The sequence below is a fragment of the Ceratotherium simum genome, chromosome 6, assembly GCF_057802395.1.
Source record: "Ceratotherium simum simum isolate JZ-2026a chromosome 6, ASM5780239v1, whole genome shotgun sequence".
Taxonomy (NCBI): domain Eukaryota; kingdom Metazoa; phylum Chordata; class Mammalia; order Perissodactyla; family Rhinocerotidae; genus Ceratotherium; species Ceratotherium simum.
In genome coordinates, this window is record NC_141905.1 from 28,212,071 (window position 1) to 28,230,482 (window position 18,412).

Here is an 18,412-nt window from a genome sequence, read left to right on the forward strand (position 1 = left end):
TCTGTTTAGTCCCTTTTGTATGCTCTTGCTCTTTTGTATTGGGGTGGGGAGACCTGAATGATCAAGAAATACCAATTCCCAGTGGTCTGGGGCTCCCAAAGCGAGAGCCATGGCACAAAACATACATATAAATATGTGAGTGTGTGTATATATATTGACTGAGTGAAAGTGACGAGCCAAAGAGGAGTAGAAGGATATATACTCAGGGTAGGAGTCAATGGGCCCTAAAATGGAGTGATTTTCCTTATTGTTATTTGCTGCTAGTATATTACCTATCCCTTTCCTGCCAAGAGGCACTCAATGCATTACACACTTTCTCCTTCCCTCCTTTGGGAGACTTTCTGGGGATTCGAACTCCTCTTACAAACTTACTCCTGATCTATGTACTCTTGGTGCCCTCCCTCTACAAGTTTGTGGTGTGCCTCCTATCCTTCCCTTGCTCTCTTCCCATGGCTGCCCCTCCCCCTCCCTTCCCCTCTGGAATTATTGCTTCCATGTCAGAAAGATCCATTTTCACAAACCCTTCCTCACTGCCAAATTTTTCTCCCTCTAAAAGATATTTTGTGGGCTCCCTTTGCAAAGAATACCCATTTGGCATTTTCCTCCTCTTTTACCCCAGGTCTCAGAATCACTGAGATAGACAAAAAGAAGAGGTAAAAAGGGCTCTTTGAGACCTCTGGACCACTGCTTAACCTAATTATCACCATCCTTTATGAATAGATTCTGAGCAGAACAGAACAGCCTTATGAACAGAATTTTTCACTCCATCCCACTTAGATCCAATGCCATCAAGATATATAGATCTTAGTGGATACACTGGTAGAGACCAGTCCATCTGTCCATGATTCAGTACATCTGGTGTCATACACTCTTCTAATAATTATTGATTGAATAGTCAGTTCTTGTCCCACTACCCCCTTCCGCATGAATGTCCCTCCCTATAAAGGTTCCATAAGTCACCTGGGCCCAGATGCTGTATGTGGAACTAATTTCCAATGCCCCATTTACTCCTCTGCCTTCCAAATCTCTATTTTCTGAATGAATCAAGAGGGAGGCTGTGCCCTTTCCTAGTGAATTCTGTAGACTCTTTGAACATCTCATGGTGTCATCCCTTCCTTTCCCCTTACCTGTTTTGATTCTTAACCCTTGGAGCTAGTCTGCTCCACCTGCATTCTTACTCCATGCCTTCAGACTCTTGACAATTCCAGGCTCTAAAGACAAGGGCCAGATTCTCTCTCAAACTCCCGTCTGAACGGTCACTTCTGCTCTAGAACCTACAATGCTTCCTCTATTCTCCTGTCCCTTACCAACCAAATTACCCAGATCTGATAGCCAAATTGTTACACATTTGTTTCTCTATTAGTAGGAGATTCTGAGGTTTGATCACGTCTCCCCCTCTTACTTGGAGCTCCAGGAGAGCCGGTGTCATGTTTTCTATCACTCATTCACCGCAGCAACTAGCTACAGACAGCCCTCTCTCCTCACTCTTTTCTTTCTGCCTGCCCAGAATTTTAACCTGATCCCTTGGCCTCGTCCTGTTTCTCTCCTACTAGCCTCAGTAATTTTGCCCAAGTCCCTAGAGCCTGCCCCGCCCCCGCCCCCGCACGCGCGGTGCATGCCGGTCTTAGCCCCTCTGTAGGGAAAGAGGGTCCGCCATGTTCCCCGGCGGCGCCGCCGCTTGGCTCTAGTAGCCGCCGCCCCCGCCCCCAACCCCGCCCGGCCCAGCGCCTAGCCGAGCCCCGGGCCCAGCATGGCCGCCCCGGAGCCGGCCCGGGCTGCACCGCCCCCACCCCCGCCCCCGCCGCCCCCTCCTGGGGCTGACCGCGTCGTCAAAGGTGAGAGGTGGACGAAGCCCTGGGGGCCTGGCCTGAGAAGCTGTGTGTGAGGGCGGGCGGGAGACCGTCCCCTCCGGAGCGGGCCCGGAAGGGCGGGCGAGTGACTGGCTGCCTCCCTTGGGGAGTGGCCCCTGGGCGGGCCCCTGCTGGGCTGGGCTGAGTCGGTGGCAGCGGCTCCGCGGTCTCTCGCTTGCCTTCTGGCCGGGGCGGGGGTTTCGTTCTTGAGGTCTCCTAGCTGAAGGGGTGAGGCTACTGGCCGCAGTGAGCCCCTTTCTTTTCCTGCTCGGCCTGTCAAAGCGGCCCAGAGGCCGCGATTAGCTTCCTGCTCCGCGACAGCTGCACGCCTGGCTTGCCGGAGCAGAGCGAGGGGCTCGGAGACCTTCAGCCACGCGGGGCCGGGCGATGAGCAGTGAGAAAGCACCTCGGCTTTGGCCCACGCCTGCTCCCCAGTGACAGCCGTCCGCCTTATTCGCGCCTAGTTAGCGCCAGCCACGGGAGTTCGCGCTCGGCCCTCAGGTGTCACCCCGCGCGGAAATTGGGGGAACCATATGAGATTGGACAAAGGTGAAGGCATGAGGCAGGATTTGAAGGCTCCGGCTTTAATTCCACAATAGATGGAGAAAGGCAGCATAAAAGGGAAAAAAAAAAAAACCTCGTGGATAGGAAGAAGCATTTGCTTAGAAAACCGTCAACACTGTTTGGTCAAAGGCCAAAAGGGGTTACCCCTCCCTTGCAAACACACACCCACACACTCCTCCTAAAAGAAAAAGTTATATATTTCTCATCTGGGGCAGAATTTATGGATGTTTACCGACAACAGGTCAACAGATTAATTTAAAATAGAGAAATTGAGAGTTGCCTATGATTTCCATGTTCTGTGAGAGAGCCCATCAACTTCAGTGCTGTGGAGGTGAAAAACAATTTGAAATGATTTTTCTTTACCATGTAGCTTGGTTAATAAATTGAAATCATTTTAGAATAAAGTTTTCTTTGTTGTATTACCTTTGTTTTTGGAAGATAGATACTTTTGTTTTATTTTTTTTTATTTAGCTTCTCAAATACACTGGCACAATGTTTAAACACTGTTAGACCAGTTTTTGAAATCTGACCAGATATGTTTCTATTAAAATATTTAAAAACAAGAAAAACTTTTTCCTTTGTGTTTTTTAATTTTAATTTTTCAATTTGAGCCTAGTTTAATACACTAATTTGTATCCAGGCTTATGTAGATAATCTTTGAAAGTTAGTAGTATATCCAGTTGGGTTAGACATTGGAATGAGCTGAATAAAGAGTTTATGGAATCTTTGTCCTGAGAAATCTTTTTAAAAAGAGAAAAAAAAAGATTGGTGGTTCAGAAATTCATCCTGGCATGAAACCCTAGAGTTTTGTGGGCATGGGAACAGGAGACAAGGGCTGTCTTTTCATTTTCTGACTATATATCTATGTCAGATGTTCATTTCCCTGGGCACTTTTCACCATACTATTAGATGCTACAACCAGTCACATTCCTGAACAATGGGTCTATGCTATCCTTATGCTTGTGAATCTTTTTGTTTCTTATATATATGGTAATGTTTTCCCTGTACTGCTTTAATACAGTAAAAGGATTCCAAGCATAAGACATATTCCTTAGGGGTGAGTTGTGAATCCAAAACATAGTCATATTTGCAGTTTGTTGGTATGGAATAAAAGTCATTTGATTTAGGTAAATAGGAAAGGAGCATGTCGGTGTAGAAAATTATAGTTAAATAGAGCTCATGGATATAAGATCTCATGTGCTTGGTAGTATATTCTTCATCAAGACAAGTTTCATTTCTTCATGGAATTTGTTAGCCAGTTAGAATCCCTGATGTGGATTACATGTTTAGAGATGGTGTGCAACAGACTGGTTTGCACTGCTCATGGAGTTTCATCTCTGGCCTCCTCGAAAGTTACTGGGAAATTCTCCTTTCATCCGGAAATCCACTTTTAGATTTCATCTTCAGGCCTGTTTCTTGGCTTCCTCATTCAGTTATTGCACCATAATGTTACATTTGATGATGGAGAACACCATTGCCTGAAGATATATGACCACAGTGCTAGTTCAATTTGTTTAAATTGTTAAAATCCAGATTTAAGTCCAGTATGTGCTTGTTTTGCATCTGTACCATTTCATAGTAGTAGTGTTATGGAGACCATCGTTGGCATTGAGTACAAGTAGGCTTTTACTCCCCTGAAACTTTTCCTTATTTCCTTATGCTCTTATAGTCCTAGTCAGAGACCTATATTTTATGCTCTCATAGGTTTTGAAGGGGGTATAGATCTTTCTGTGTTTAATATCAGATGCCTGAAATTCACTTCATGTGAAGTTTGAGATCTTGGAATACTGTAGGTGATTCATGTATAAATGTAATTAGTTCTTCATTGAAATTATTAGTGTAATTGCATATCACTGATTATGGGTGATTAGGTTTCATGATTAGTTAAAGCAAATTCAGTTCTGACCCTTCTCCAGCTGCTGGCTCAGGTCAGATTTTTTTGTTTGAAAGTTGATGTAGCCCAAGTGGTTTAGGTGAGATAGTATGACCTTTTAACTATTTTCTGTTAAGCATTTTTCTATTCTTTAGCTAAGAAATTGGAAATAAGAAAACAGAAACAAACTAGGAAACACAGCTACCTGTATCTGCATAAGTGCCTTACTGCCATGACAGCGAAATTGGCATGGGTAATTAAAGCATAAAACCCTGAATTTATGTGTATGGCTCTCTATCCTCCCTCCCTGAAAATTACTTGACCTGAATTGTCCAGTTATTTCTTTTTCTTTCCAGATACTTTTAAAATTTACTTTTTGCTGTATAGATGAGGTCCCAGATTTGTAAAACTAGATTGTCTCCTGAGATTATTGAATTTGTTAGTCTTGTTACAAAAATTCACCTTTATCACTTAGAGGGCATTGTTTATATGTTCATTTTAGCACCCACAATGTGACTCATTCTCTTTTTTTTTTTTTTTTTTTTTTTGAGACTCACTCTCTTTTGCATTCAATCTATTTTCTTTATTTCCTAGGTTATATTAACCTTATCTTTTAAATGATCAGACTTGAACCAAAATGCCAAAGTGTGTGTGTGTTTTAAGTTTTTAAGCTGGTATATTTCTGATAGGCAGCTTTATGATTCACTTAGGTTCTGTTGCCAGCTGCTCTGCTTATAAATCCGAGGTCATTTGGCTCAAGTGTTTTCCGGTATCTTAGCTTTATTAGGATTGCTTATTTTCTTTATAGATTTTTAGATGACCCACATAGGTCTTGGGGTCACATAGCTACTTCAGTGTTTCTTGCAAGTTTTATTTCATTATATTTTAAAGCAACTTGAATTTTTTTATTTTTTATTTATTTTTATTTATTTTTTCCCCCAAAGCCCCAGTAGATAGTTGTACGTCATAGCTGCACATCCTTCTAGTTGCTGTATGTGGGATGCGGCCTCAGCATGGCCGGAGAAGTGGTGCGTCGGTGCACGCCCGGGATCCGAACCTGGGCTGCCAGCAGCGGAGCGCGGAGCGCGCGCACTTAACCACTAAGCCATGGCGCCGGCCCAGCAACTTGAATTTTAATTTTTGTTTACAAAATCTATTTTGTGGACCTAACTATTTAAAAAGATAACTCTTCAAAATGATTTTTCTTTTTCTTCCCATCTCCATTAAACTGTTAAGCATACTAAAATAAATCTTCAGTACCATGTTCCTAGAGAAAGCAAAGGAACATAGTGTGTGTGTGTGTGTGTGTGAGTGAAGAGGGGTGGGGGAGAGAACGCTGGTAACAAGTCATGTTAGAAAGAAAATGCCAAGGAGGAAATGCAGCTCCTCAGTAGGGAGGCAAAAGCTTCAGGTTCCAGAGCTATTGAATGAATTGGCAAGAGTTGTAAGGAAAAGTTTGGTGAAAAGAACCTTAGTTTATTAAATGAGGTGTGTTTTAGTGCCGATTATATGACTTCATTTCATTATAAAAATGTTTATACACAGAGATGAAATAAGCTGAAGCTAATTGGGCATTTTTGTATGGTGTGTACAATTTATTTTGGAACATCAAAGTAATCAAATAGTAAATATTTATTAAGTGCCTGCTGTATGCTAAAAACTGTAGGGAGACAACAGACTTTATAAAAGATAAAATACACTCTTGGTCCTTGGGGAAATAAGTACTTATTAAAAGTTAATTATATATGTCATAAGGATGGGTGTAATTAATGCCAGATAATTGGCAGAACCAATGAGTTGTTTGGGTTCAAAGGAGGTAGTGATGACTCTGGACTGGAATGGTCTAGCAAGGGTTTGTGTAGGAGGAAAGAGGCCTTGAAGGATGGGTAGGATTCAAATAGGCAGAGGATTGGGAACATTTGTTTGTGCAACATTTATTAAGTACCTGCTTTGTACCAGGCATTATACTAAGCATTGGGGATACAGAATTGAGTTAGATATGTCAAGTAACGTAGATTCTCTTGGAGTGCTGGCAGTTTAGTGCGGGAGACATTACAAATAAATAGTATATTGAGTTAGGTACAAAGTGTTATTGGAGCTATAAAGAAGGAATTAACTATCTTACTTGGAGAGAAAGCATACTGAGAGGATTATGTTTTGAGGTGGGCCTTGAAGGATGAGTAGGATTTCTCCAGAAATATATTGTCTAAATATATTGTCATTGCTACATAAATTAGTGTCAAGATATACAAGTATTTTAGAAACTATAACTAATATATATATATATATATTTTTTTTTTTTCCCCCCAAAGCCCCAGTAGATAGTATGTCATAGTCGTACATCCTTCTAGTTGCGGTATGTGGGACGCGGCCTCAGCATGGCCGGAGAAGCGGTGCGTCAGTGCGCGCCTGGGATCCGAACCCGGGCCGCCAGTAGCAGAGGGCGTGCACTTAACCGCTAAGCCACGGGGCCGGCCCCTATAACTAATATATTATTAATTCAGTAAACATTCATTAGTACCTATGTTCTAATCACTGGGTATGTAGAGATTAAAGAAATAGCCCCCTCCCTTCAAGGAGCTCATAAGCTTGTGGGGGAGACGGATATTTACAGTGCAGTTGGTAAGTGCCATGATATACCTGTGTATCATATGCAATGCTATGGGACCACAAAGGAGGGGGCATCATTAACCTAGTCTGGGGACATCAGGAAAAGTTTTCAAGAATTGGAACACTGAAATGAGGCTTAAGAACAAGAAGTTAGGCAAAAGATGGGAGTAGCGTACCCCCAAACAATAGGGTGTGCAAAGTACAGAGATTTTGAAAAGTGATGTAATTTGAAAAATGAAAATAAAGTGTCTGGAGTATAGGATGTGTCTGGAATGTGGGGCAGTGGCAAAAGATGAGGGTTGGAAATGTAGGCAAGGGTCAGATCACAAGGGATCTTGTATGCCATGTTAAGATAAAGAATTTGGATTTTATATAAAAATGAGGTCAGTCTTGAAAAAGGATAATGTTGAGATTTGAATTTTAGAAAGAGTATTCTGAGTATTGTAGAGCATGGGAAAAATTGAAAAGATTGTAAAAATTTTAGGAAAAAAAAAAATCCTTATTCGGTGTCTCAGGACCAAAGGGACAAAAACAGATCAGAGAATTATTTAGGACCTATTGGCCGTGTAGGGTGAGGAAGAAAGAGACTTCTAGGATAATTCCCAGATGGGTAACTGTATTGGTAATGGTTTAGAGGGGAAGATCATACATTAAATTTTGGACATATTAAGTTTGAAATATCTGTGGACCATCCAAATGGAGATACTTGATAATTTAATGAGGATCTGGAGTTTAGGGGTGGGGTCTGGACTGAGCAATCTACATATGTGGGAGTCCTCAAAATGTAGATTTTAGTTGAAGCTGTGGGTATGAGTGAGATCACTAATTCAGAGTAGTGTGGTAGGAGGGCAAGAACAGAAGCCTAGGACACGCACATTTAAGGATCAGGAAAAGGACTAGAAGTCCGTGGAAATAGGCCAATCAGGTATGACCAGAGAAGTAAGAGAAAACCAGATGAGTGATTTCAAGAACCCAAGAGAGGAGAGAGTTATAAAGTGGAGGAATAGAGCAGAAGCCCGATAAAGGGATTGAGGAAAATAGACAAAAAATGAGAAAATGAAGATATCCATTGTAGATTACTCTTTGAAGAAGCTTAGTTGTCAAAGTAAGGGATATGTGTGGCAGAAACAGGGATGAGGAGTAAGAGAGTTACTTGTTTAGGTTGTTTTTAAGATCGTAGATACTTAGGTATGTTTACTTGCTCAAAGGAAAGACCCAATGGAGAATCAGAGGCAGAAGAAACAGAATAGGGCCATGGTGGGGTGGGGAGGGTGATTGAAGTTAAGAGGTTGGGGGAGTGGGATTCAGAGCACAGAATGTTTAGTTTTGGATAGGAAGAATACCTCTTCCCTGAGATAGGAGGAAATGTAAAGATGGATATTAGCATAGATGTGGATGGGGAGGGGCAAGAAAGTGAAGTTTGGTCTGAAGGCCTCTATTTTCTCTGAAGTTAGATGCAAAGTTGATTACTGAGTAAGAGATAAAGTGAGTGAAGGGCTCAAGAAAGAGGTGACCATTTGAAATTTCCACTGAGGAGACTGGGAGAGGGCACAGACTCGAATATTTAATAGGATTGCTGGGAAGTGCCAATGACCAACTAAGTTGGAGATCATGAATTTGTAGTAGCACTGGGCCATTTTGATGATTTTATACTTAGTACCCAGGTTTAGAAGCTAACTCATCCAAGAATTGGAGAAGTCTTGCAAGCCAGGCACCTGAGTTTCATGTGAGAGATGACTAGAAGTTTAGTAGATGGCAGGGACCTCAAAGGAGGGGACATTTTTTTCATCAGTGGAATGATTATGTTGGAAGTGGTAATGGGGAACTAAAAGAAGACTAAAGCCTTCTCTGCTGGGAGTAGTGGAGTGTGGAAAAATGAGCTGCGTCCACTTTGAAAAAAGTATTTGAGAAGTGTCCTTCAGGGGAGCTAAGGTCTACTTAAGCTAGAGAGATGAAGACGGCATTCTGTGAAGAGCTAAAAGTGTGTGTGTGGGGGAGAGGGGTGGATTTTTTTTTTGTTTAATTTTATCATGGAAGTTCTGGAGGCCTCAGTGAAAAGGATTGGGAGGGACAACAGCCAGAGGATGGCATGGTGTGAGTAAAAGAAATAAAGAGAAAAATTCAGAAGTATAGATGACAGGAGGGACTTTATTTTGGACAGTTGCCAGTATGGCAGTGATGAGAAGCACAGGCATCTGAATGATACTTTGGAGTAAAGTTGTTCATTTGGCACAGGCTGCACCTCAGTTGGTGTTGGAGGCCTCATGGGGTTAATAGTTTGCAGCCTTTGCTTAGAGGTGGGGAACCAGGATTATTTAATTCCCAGAATTCCTTACCCAGTAATAGAAAAAGTAAGATCTCTGCCCCTCCCCCCGTCCCTGATCAATCTGTGTCCCTAGTTTATTTTTCCAACCTCCCAAATAAAAACTTTTTTTAGGCCTTGTTTTTTAGCCACCATGCATTAAACCTGAATGAAAATACCTTGTGAATGTTATTGATTACTATACAGGTATGCCCTTCATGCCAAAATTTGGGTTAAAGGAAAATTTTCAACAAAACAGTTTGGTCAAAATGAATACTACCAAATCAAGTTTTCTCGTGTTGGAAACTTCGTGATTTGAGGTGATTTTGTAGCTCTTTAGGTTGTGCCAGTCAATCCTCCATTTTAGCCATTTCAGTTGCTGACCATTTGCATTACATTTACATACATTTATTTTTTTATTTTATTTTTTTAAAGTGTTCTTTTTTTTTTTTTATTTTATTTATTTATTTTTTCTCTCAAAGCCCAAGTAGATAGTTGTATGTCATAGCCGCACATCCTTCTAGTTGCTGTATGTGGGACGCGGCCTCAGCATGGCCGGAGAAGTGGTGTGTCGGTGCGCACCCGGGATCCGAACCCGGGCCACCAGCAGCGGAGCGCACGCACTTAACCGCTAAGCCACGGGGCTGGCCCACATTTACATACATTTATGTTCTGGGTTTTCCCTATTACAAATATAGAAGAGGAGGAAAAATAGTCTGAAAATAATAAGAAATGATGTATAGGAAGAAAACCCTAGAAGAGCAGGAATAATTGGCTGAAGATGAATTGGAAATAAAAAAGAAAACCTTTAAAAAACCTGAAAATAGATGGAAATGCTTTAAAATGTCTTAGGAGTTGCAAAACAAAGTAGTAGCTGAGAATATTAAGTTTTGATGAAAAAATTTAACCCTCTATTGACCAACAGGATCAATAATTAACCCCCTATTAGGCCAAATGCTATTTGGTCAGCTTTCTTTTGCCTGGTCAGATCACTTTTCTCCAGCTGTCAAAGAACACATGCCTTTTCCCTCTTATTTTCTTATTTACTGATATAGTAAAACGTATTCTTTTGAAACTTCCTATTCTCCACTTTCAGTGTTGTGTTGTTAGAACACTGATCTATAGTTTCCATCTACTTTTATCTCTGGTGGCATTTCTTCACCCTTCAACCTGTACCCATTCCTTAAAAAGTATCCCAGCTGGTCTTGAAATGTAAAAGTATTCCTTGAGTTGAAAAAGAAGTAGAAAAGTATAAGTCTATAGATAACTTACCCATGGGCATGGAGGCAGTTTATATTTTTTTCCAGATGAAAAAAGACATTCCGGCTCTTGGTCAAAGAGGGGGCAATACCTCGCACTCCTCGGTGTGGCTTGCAGTGGAGCATTCACAATATGTGTGAAAACATGCAGTATCACTGGTGACTGGCTGAGTGGGAGGAGATAGGCGGTAATCTTCCACATGGGTTTTTAGGAAGTTCTTGTATTTTGAACAAAATTCAATCATTAGTGGAATTATGTTGTTGATTATTAGGAAGTGTACAGAATCTAGAGTGCAGCGTCTTAAACAATATCTCTTTTCTTGAGTAATGAAAAAATTCTCTTGGCCTGATGAGAAAAGCATGATTCTACTTGATCTCAGAAATTTGTATTTAAGAGATATTTAAACTTCTTATTTTTATGATGTCCCCAAAGTAACTTGTGATTTACTTAGTAATCAGTTATTAAATTCTGTAGTTTTTAAACAATTGGTTTACTGATGGAGGCAAATTTGGTTATAGCATGTATAATGGTTTGTTTAATCTTTGGAGAAAAACATACTTTAACAGAGGCTTTTATTTTATTACAATCTAGACATACTGTGTTTGGGAGAACAAACTGTATTTTAATGCCTTATTCTAGATGTAGTAAAAAGTAATGGCATAAATGTGTTCTAATGAAGGGAAAAGAAGCAAGTTCAAGTTTTGTTTTACTAAGTATCAAAAAAAGAAGAAAGCAAGAGGGGTTGGTGATTTCAAAGTCTTTTAGAAATTGTTGCCATCCCTCTGCCTTAGTTCTTATCTCACTTGTAAAGGATTGAGTTCTTCCTATTTTTTTTTCCTGTTACAAGAACGTGGTTATTTATTATTCTTTCTTAGGTAATTGATATAATTCTAATCCAGCCCCCTGTTCTGAATTACTTTAAGTTGAAATGTGAAGAAGCATTTGGTCCTGTAAATTTCCAGTCTTCTATATAATATTTGGTAATCACAGTGATCACCCTGAAACATCCAGAAAATACTATATACTGTATGCCTGACTATAAAATGAGTTTTTTCTAAAACAATTTTATAGAGAAAAGAGGGAGCTGCCTTACATTTGAGTCTGTATGTAGACTTACTATAAATTTCTCTCTTGCCATCTTATTTTGAAAAACAAAGTACTATTTGGTAAAGAGCCTAAAACTACTTCAATCCAAGCTGATTTTGAATGCTTAAAGAGGTCACTTGTTGGATTCAGTAAAAAAGGAATAAAATAAATTTAACAGATACATAGTCATTTTTCCTAGGTATATGACCTCAAAATTGTGCTAGACACCATTGAAAATAGACCTTCCTGTTTTCCATTCCGTTTTAACAAACATCAGTTTAAAATAGTGCTGTTGGTGATTACTTGTGGAATTCATAAATATATACTACAGGAGTATAAAGGCCCACTATTTCAGTAGTTAGACAGATGGGAACTGTGGCTTAGGATAAATTTACAGTGATAGCATTTTACATGTATTCAAAGAGTGCTGTATCTCAAACAACTTAAATGGAAGTGAAGATGATTTGCTTTTGAGAAATGTGTTAGATGACTCAAAAAGTGACTTTGATGATAAGGAATACACTGATGTTGAAGATATGCATAAAGATTTTGAATGAAAATGTTTTATGAAACATGAAGGTAGGAGAAAAAGCAATATTTAAAATTGTCATGATTTATTAATATTATTTTAAATCTGTATATGCATCTAAATTAATTTAAATTTCATAAGTAAGCATTTGGCTGTTTTATCTATATCCCTAGGGCCGGCCCTGTGGCTTAGCGGTTGAGTGCGTGCTCTCTGATGCTGGCGGCCCGGGTTCGGATCCCGGGCGCGCACGGACGCACCGCTTCTCCGGCCACGCTGGGGCCGTGTCCCACGTGCAGCGACTGGAGGGATGTGCAGCTATGACATACAACTATCTACTGGGGCTTTGGGGTGAAAATAAATAAATAAATCTTTATATCCCTAAAAATTTCTGTTCAAGTTGGCCAGAAAACATTGTTTTTATATTCTTATTAGGAACGTGGTGGATCACCTTATATTTGGGATTTCTTTCTGCTCAGCCTTATGTGGTATTAAGTTATATTTATTGTACTTCGTTTAAGGTGAAGAATATAATGTTTCGAGAGTTCTGCCAAAAAATGTTTTGGCTTAAAGAAAAATGCTTTAGTTATTTTGAAAGAACTTTTAATTTTGTGAGACAATTCGTTTCTCTAATAATTCTCAACAAAAGACTGTTATATGTAGATTAATAAAAAGAAGTATAATTTGATTACTTAAAAAAAAATTGTTAAAAATTAACTCCTCTATCCAATAAATGAAGAACAAAAACTCCATTTGTTCAGTTTTTACTCTTATTTACCTAGGTCCATTGATTAGTTTTTATGTTAATGTATTAATAGTGATTTCTTTTATTAATTAAAAAAAAATTGCAGCTGTACCTTTCCCCCCAACACATCGCTTGACGTCTGAAGAAGTATTTGATATGGATGGGATACCCAGGGTTGATGTTCTGAAGAACCACTTGGTAAAAGAAGGTCGGGTAGATGAAGAAATTGCACTTAGAATTATCAATGAGGGTGCTGCCATCCTTCGGAGAGAGAAAACCATGATAGAAGTAGAAGCTCCAATTACAGGTACACCTATTTATGTTTTGGATATTATTTTTTTATTACGCCATTATTTAGTTGCCTGGATATGAAGCTGTTTTCAATCATATTGTATAGTAAATTAATATTACATGGACATTATCTTGAATTTCCAAATTATTTTCTGTAGTTTTTTTCAGTTTTTGCCTGTTTTCAGTGAATAAACTTGATCTTAAATAATCTGAGTGCAGAAGTTAGTCTAATATGCTTTTGTGAATGTTTCATCAGTTGTGTTGGCCACAATTCAGTTTGATTCAACACTTACTTATTTACTTTGCTTTCCATCATTAGGGGCAAATACCTCAATGTCATATCAGATACCAAAGATGATCATTTAAAAGTCAACAGAAGGGGCTGGCCTGGTGGCATAGTGGTTAAGTTTGCATACTCCGCTTCGGGGGCCTGGGGTTCCCAGGTTCGGATCCCAGGTGCAGACCTATGTACCGCTTATCAAGCCATGCTGTGGCAGGCATCTCACATATCAAGTAGAAGAAGATGGGCACGGATGTTAGCCCAAGGCCAGTCTTCCTCAGCAGAAAGAGGAGGATTGGCAACAGATGTTAGCTCAGGGCTAATCTTACACACACACGTGCGCGCGCACACACACACGTGAACAGAAAGTATTGAGTTAGAATGGAGATTTTACTGCCACCGTTACCATTTTGTCATCCTAAGACACGCATGCTTGGCTTCCTAAAGAGGAGCTTTATAAATGTAGATGAAAATTTTGTCACTGACTACAAGTTTCATTATTTTTTATTATATCTTGTTCTAAATCTTGAGCACATGAACACTTGGGTACACATCATCCCTATCATGACTCTTCATAGACGACTTCCTTCTCAGATGTTTCTTGATAGAACTTACACTCTCTCTTATGTAAAAGAAATTAGAATTTAAGTAAAATTTATTATTTTAGAAGTTTTTTTTTTCATATCTAATAATTTTCTTGTTTCAGTGTGTGGTGACATCCATGGCCAATTTTTTGATCTGATGAAACTTTTTGAAGTAGGAGGATCACCTGCTAATACACGATACCTTTTTCTTGGTGATTATGTGGACAGAGGTTATTTTAGTATAGAGGTAATAATCATATACTGTCATTTGATTTGCTTTTAAGTATTATCATATGATTTCCATTAATTTCTAGTAAAATAAGTTCCTTAAAGTATGTATATTGGGTTCTTTTTAATACTCTGCATATTCTGAAGTTTTTAAGTAAAGCTACTATTTATTCCTCTTCTGTCTTTGAAACTATTCTATTAATTTTTCTTGTATTACTCTGTTTATATAATTAGAATTGCCATTTTTCCCAGTGAAAATTATAAGCAAACCAAGGGGTCTTCATTGCTTTGTTATCTAGTGGCCCTAAGGAGCTAGTGCTATTTATCTCTCTTGCCCCTAAAGGCATTAACCCATGTGTCAAAAGATTAATTGAACTGTCTCTGATTAAAGCATATTTAGTGCTTTTATTGCTTAAACCCTAGTGCTTCTATCCCTCCTTCTGTAGCTATTAAGACCCAAGTATATCATATGGAATCTTTGTGTATTCTGAAAGTATCCATTTGTTTTAAAAAACTTGAGGCATTAAAATGACCTGTAGCTCATCACTTAACAGTAGATGGTTCTTTTTGCTCCTTTTACTTTTTCTAATTATATAATTACATTAGATAAATATAGAACAATTTGTATTTTCTAATATATGCATTTCTCTCTCTTCCTTTTTTAAATGAAAATGGGACCATCTTATAATATTGTTCTGTAACTTGCTTTTTTCATACATCCTTATACTGTGATGTCTTTCCAGGTCAGTAAATATAAATTTACAGCATTATTTTTCATAGCTGCATTGTATTCCATTGAATAAACAAACCACAATTAATTTAATCAATTCTTTATTGTTAGACACTTAAGTGTTCCCAGTTTTTTGCCATTACAAATGATGCTTCAGTGAGCCATGCTATTTATACATCTTTGCATACTTGCCCAGTTATTTCTGTAGGACAGATTCCTAGGTAAAATTTCTAGGTAAAAACTCTGCCAGTAGATACTTGTGTTGAGCATTTAATATGTTTCAAGCATGTTCTAAGCACTTAACACACCTTGATTAATTTAATCCTCACAACAACATTATGAGGTAAGTACTGTTATTTTATCCGTTTTGTAGATGAGGAACCTGAGGCCTGGAGAGGTTAAGTAACTTGCCCAAGGTCGCATTGTTGGTAAGCAGTCTGACCCCAAGCCTATGCTCTTGAACCACCTCTCCCAGTATTGAAGGCTTAGCTGGTTACTGTTGTTTATATCCCCTTCTCCAGTGTTGTGAACCTCCTTTCTGAGGTATGCTAGGATTCCTAGCAGGGAAGGAGGTTCAAGGCTCTGTCCACCCAAATTCCCTTAGGAATTTTATTATCCTGAGGAGTTCTTCCTCCCATTCATAGTTTCATCATCAGCCCTCTCAACTTTCCCTCAAGACTTCAAGAAAACCAGAAAATGGCCCTTCTTCACAAAACGTTTGGGGGCTTTGACAAAAACAAAAAATAAACAATTTTAGGAAGCTTAGTTGGTAACTGAGCATGTTGGTGTATATGTCCTTGTATTGGAGTGTTTTGTAGCCGACTCTTTCAATACTAAAATTTTATTCTTCTAAAAGGAAAATAACAAAGAATCAAAATAAGCAAAAAGGACAGGTAGAATTTAATAAGTTTAATAAATATAATTAATGTTTAATTACTTTTCTCTTGTACATAAAATGAAGGTGTGAATAAACATTTCAATATACCTTGACTTGTTAAAAATCAAATTTGTTTTTGCTTTTTGTATTTCCATATGAAATAGTCCCTCCTTTTTTCTTAACCGAATAAGTAAAATGTGAGTCTGTTTCTTATGTTAAATCTATTTAGAAAAAAGTATCTGCTGGATTGTTTGTTTTAATATTCTTTTTTTTTTTAATTTTATTTATTTATTTATTTTTTCCCCCAAAGCCCCAGTAGATAGTTGTATGTCATAGTTGCACATCCTTCTAGTTGCTGTATGTGGGACGCAGCCTCAGCATGGCAGGAGAAGCGGTACGTTGGTGTGCGCCCGGGATCCGAACCCGGGCCGCCAGCAGCAGAGCGCGAGCACTTAACCGCTAAGCCACCGGGCTGGCCCTTAATATTCTTTTTGTTTTAAAAATTGCACTTTTTTTGAATCAGTTTAGATAATAAGCACTTACCTTATGTAAGGCAGCAGTCATAACCAACAAAATAAACGTAAAACATGGCTGTTCCCTTCATGAGGCAGTATGGCATAATGCTTAAGATCAGAGGATCAGAATCCTATCTCTAATTATTTACAAGTGTTGTAATATTGGACAACTTACTTAAGTTCTTTGCTTCAGTTTCCTCATTTGTAAAGTAGAGATAAATAAATATTACATACTTCATGGGGTTGTTTGAGGAGTAAATAAGGGGGATTAACTATATAGCGCTTGACACATTGTAAGTACTCAATAAATGTTAGTTGCCTTTATTTTTGACATCATTATTTTATTTATTGATATACCTAAGGAGGAGGCCAATCTGCTAATTGTTTTCACAGCAATCTGTAAATCTAAAGTAATTAAACAGATTATTTGACTCACTCATTCAGTAAGTGTTATTGCTCTTCTACTATTTGCTAGGTAATTTTCGAGGAGTGGAGAATCAAGTGAATAAGATGACAAAGTCCTTGATTTCGTGGAGCTTATATTTTAGTAAGGGATGAAGAGAAAAAGACGGTAGAGTAACAGAGATTGTAAGGATAATAGGGTTAGAGGAAAAGGAGCAAAGATCAAACAACTTAGTTAAACAAAAAGATAAAATAAATTCAATGGAAACATTTTCTTTTGCAGTGTGTCTTATATTTATGGGTCCTGAAGATTCTATACCCAAGCACATTATTTCTTCTGAGAGGCAACCATGAATGCAGACACCTTACTGAATATTTTACCTTTAAGCAGGAATGTGAGTACTGCCATGAGAAATGTTTTCACTTCCTCAGTATTCTTTTGGAGTGATGTGGGTAGTAGGAGTTTGAAGACTTTGCAGTGCAACATGTAAGAACAGATTTTATGTCCAAACATACAAAGCTTTGAGGAAGATTGTTAAGAGCTCTCTAATGTTTAATGGCATTCACATTTTCATTTCAATATTTCCTAAGTTTGATTTTTACAGATGTACTTAGGAACAGCTTTGAGTTTTGTATATAGTTTTAATGTTAAAATTTTTTTTTCTAATAGGAAGAATAAAAACCGAAAGAAAAAACAATTGTTGTTGCTATTGCATTGGAGATCTTTGTCCCCCAATATTGAGGCATTCCCAGAAGATTCTTAACAAGTTATTCGTCCTGTCATCATTGCAGATCATTTCAAACGCACTATTAAAGAATTGAAATTCTTAACCTACATTTATCCCATTTCTCTCTTAAATTATTATAGCAATGGTAATCTTAATAGCTATAAGCAACCATATGATACAGAGCCGTGTTTGGCCTTTTTTCACACCTCATAGCTGTGTGCTTGTTAATATTCATGACTGTATTAAGTCTTAGAGTTAAGTTCTAAAAACAGAAATAATTTCAGAATTATTGAGACTCAAAACATGACCCAATAAAGATCATATTAGTAAAGATTTCCAGTAAAAGGAGAAAAATATAGTGATGGGTAATGGCACAGGTGGCAAACTCATATAACTTCAAGGATCAGGCAGATAACCTAAATGAATATAAGATGAGACCTGGAAAGTGCATGCTTGACCTAAAAGCAATCAAATTAAAATTTTTATTCAATCACAGTGCTGGAAAACGGGTCGGTTGGTAAACTACCAGTTTAGAACCTCTGATTGCTGGATATAGATTTTCTCGTATTTGAATGTTACAATATTAAAAAGAAATAGGAACTGAGCTCTTTTTTTCTCTTAGATAAATCAATAAACCACCCACCAGAATCCCACCAAAAACATAAAATATCCAGGAATTTAAAGATATAAAGGAGCAAAGAAATGTATATGATATATCCTTAGAAGTAAATGAGTTTCATTTGGTGGAGTTTTGTCTTTCTTGTGTTCTATTGCCTTCCTGCTTCACTGCCCATTTTAAACATTCATTGTAGATTAGAGGAACTCTACTCTTCCGACATATGAATAAGATATTTTCTTTTCTTTCTTTTTTTTTAATTGAATCGGCCTTGAGTTTTTTTGTGGTGATATAGTGGTCTTGCCTGTAATAATGAAGTGATTACTGACTCCTAGAATATTAAAA

General features: G+C 38.3%; 1 protein-coding gene across 4 annotated transcripts in view; it reads left to right on the forward strand.

Annotated features, from left to right (window-relative positions):
- The first annotated feature begins 1,669 nt into the window (after nt 1-1,669).
- PPP3CB (protein phosphatase 3 catalytic subunit beta) overlaps nt 1,670-18,412 on the forward strand; it is a 44,609-nt gene continuing 27,866 nt past the window's right edge. For all 4 annotated transcript variants that reach the window (XM_014784867.2, XM_004426977.3, XM_004426976.3 and 1 more), the window contains exons 1-4: nt 1,670-1,835; nt 12,923-13,123; nt 14,094-14,218; nt 17,007-17,118. In XM_014784867.2, coding sequence (XP_014640353.2) covers nt 1,751-1,835; nt 12,923-13,123; nt 14,094-14,218; nt 17,007-17,118 — 523 coding nt within the window. In that variant the 5' untranslated portion in view covers nt 1,670-1,750. The remainder of the gene's footprint in view (nt 1,836-12,922; nt 13,124-14,093; nt 14,219-17,006; nt 17,119-18,412) is intronic.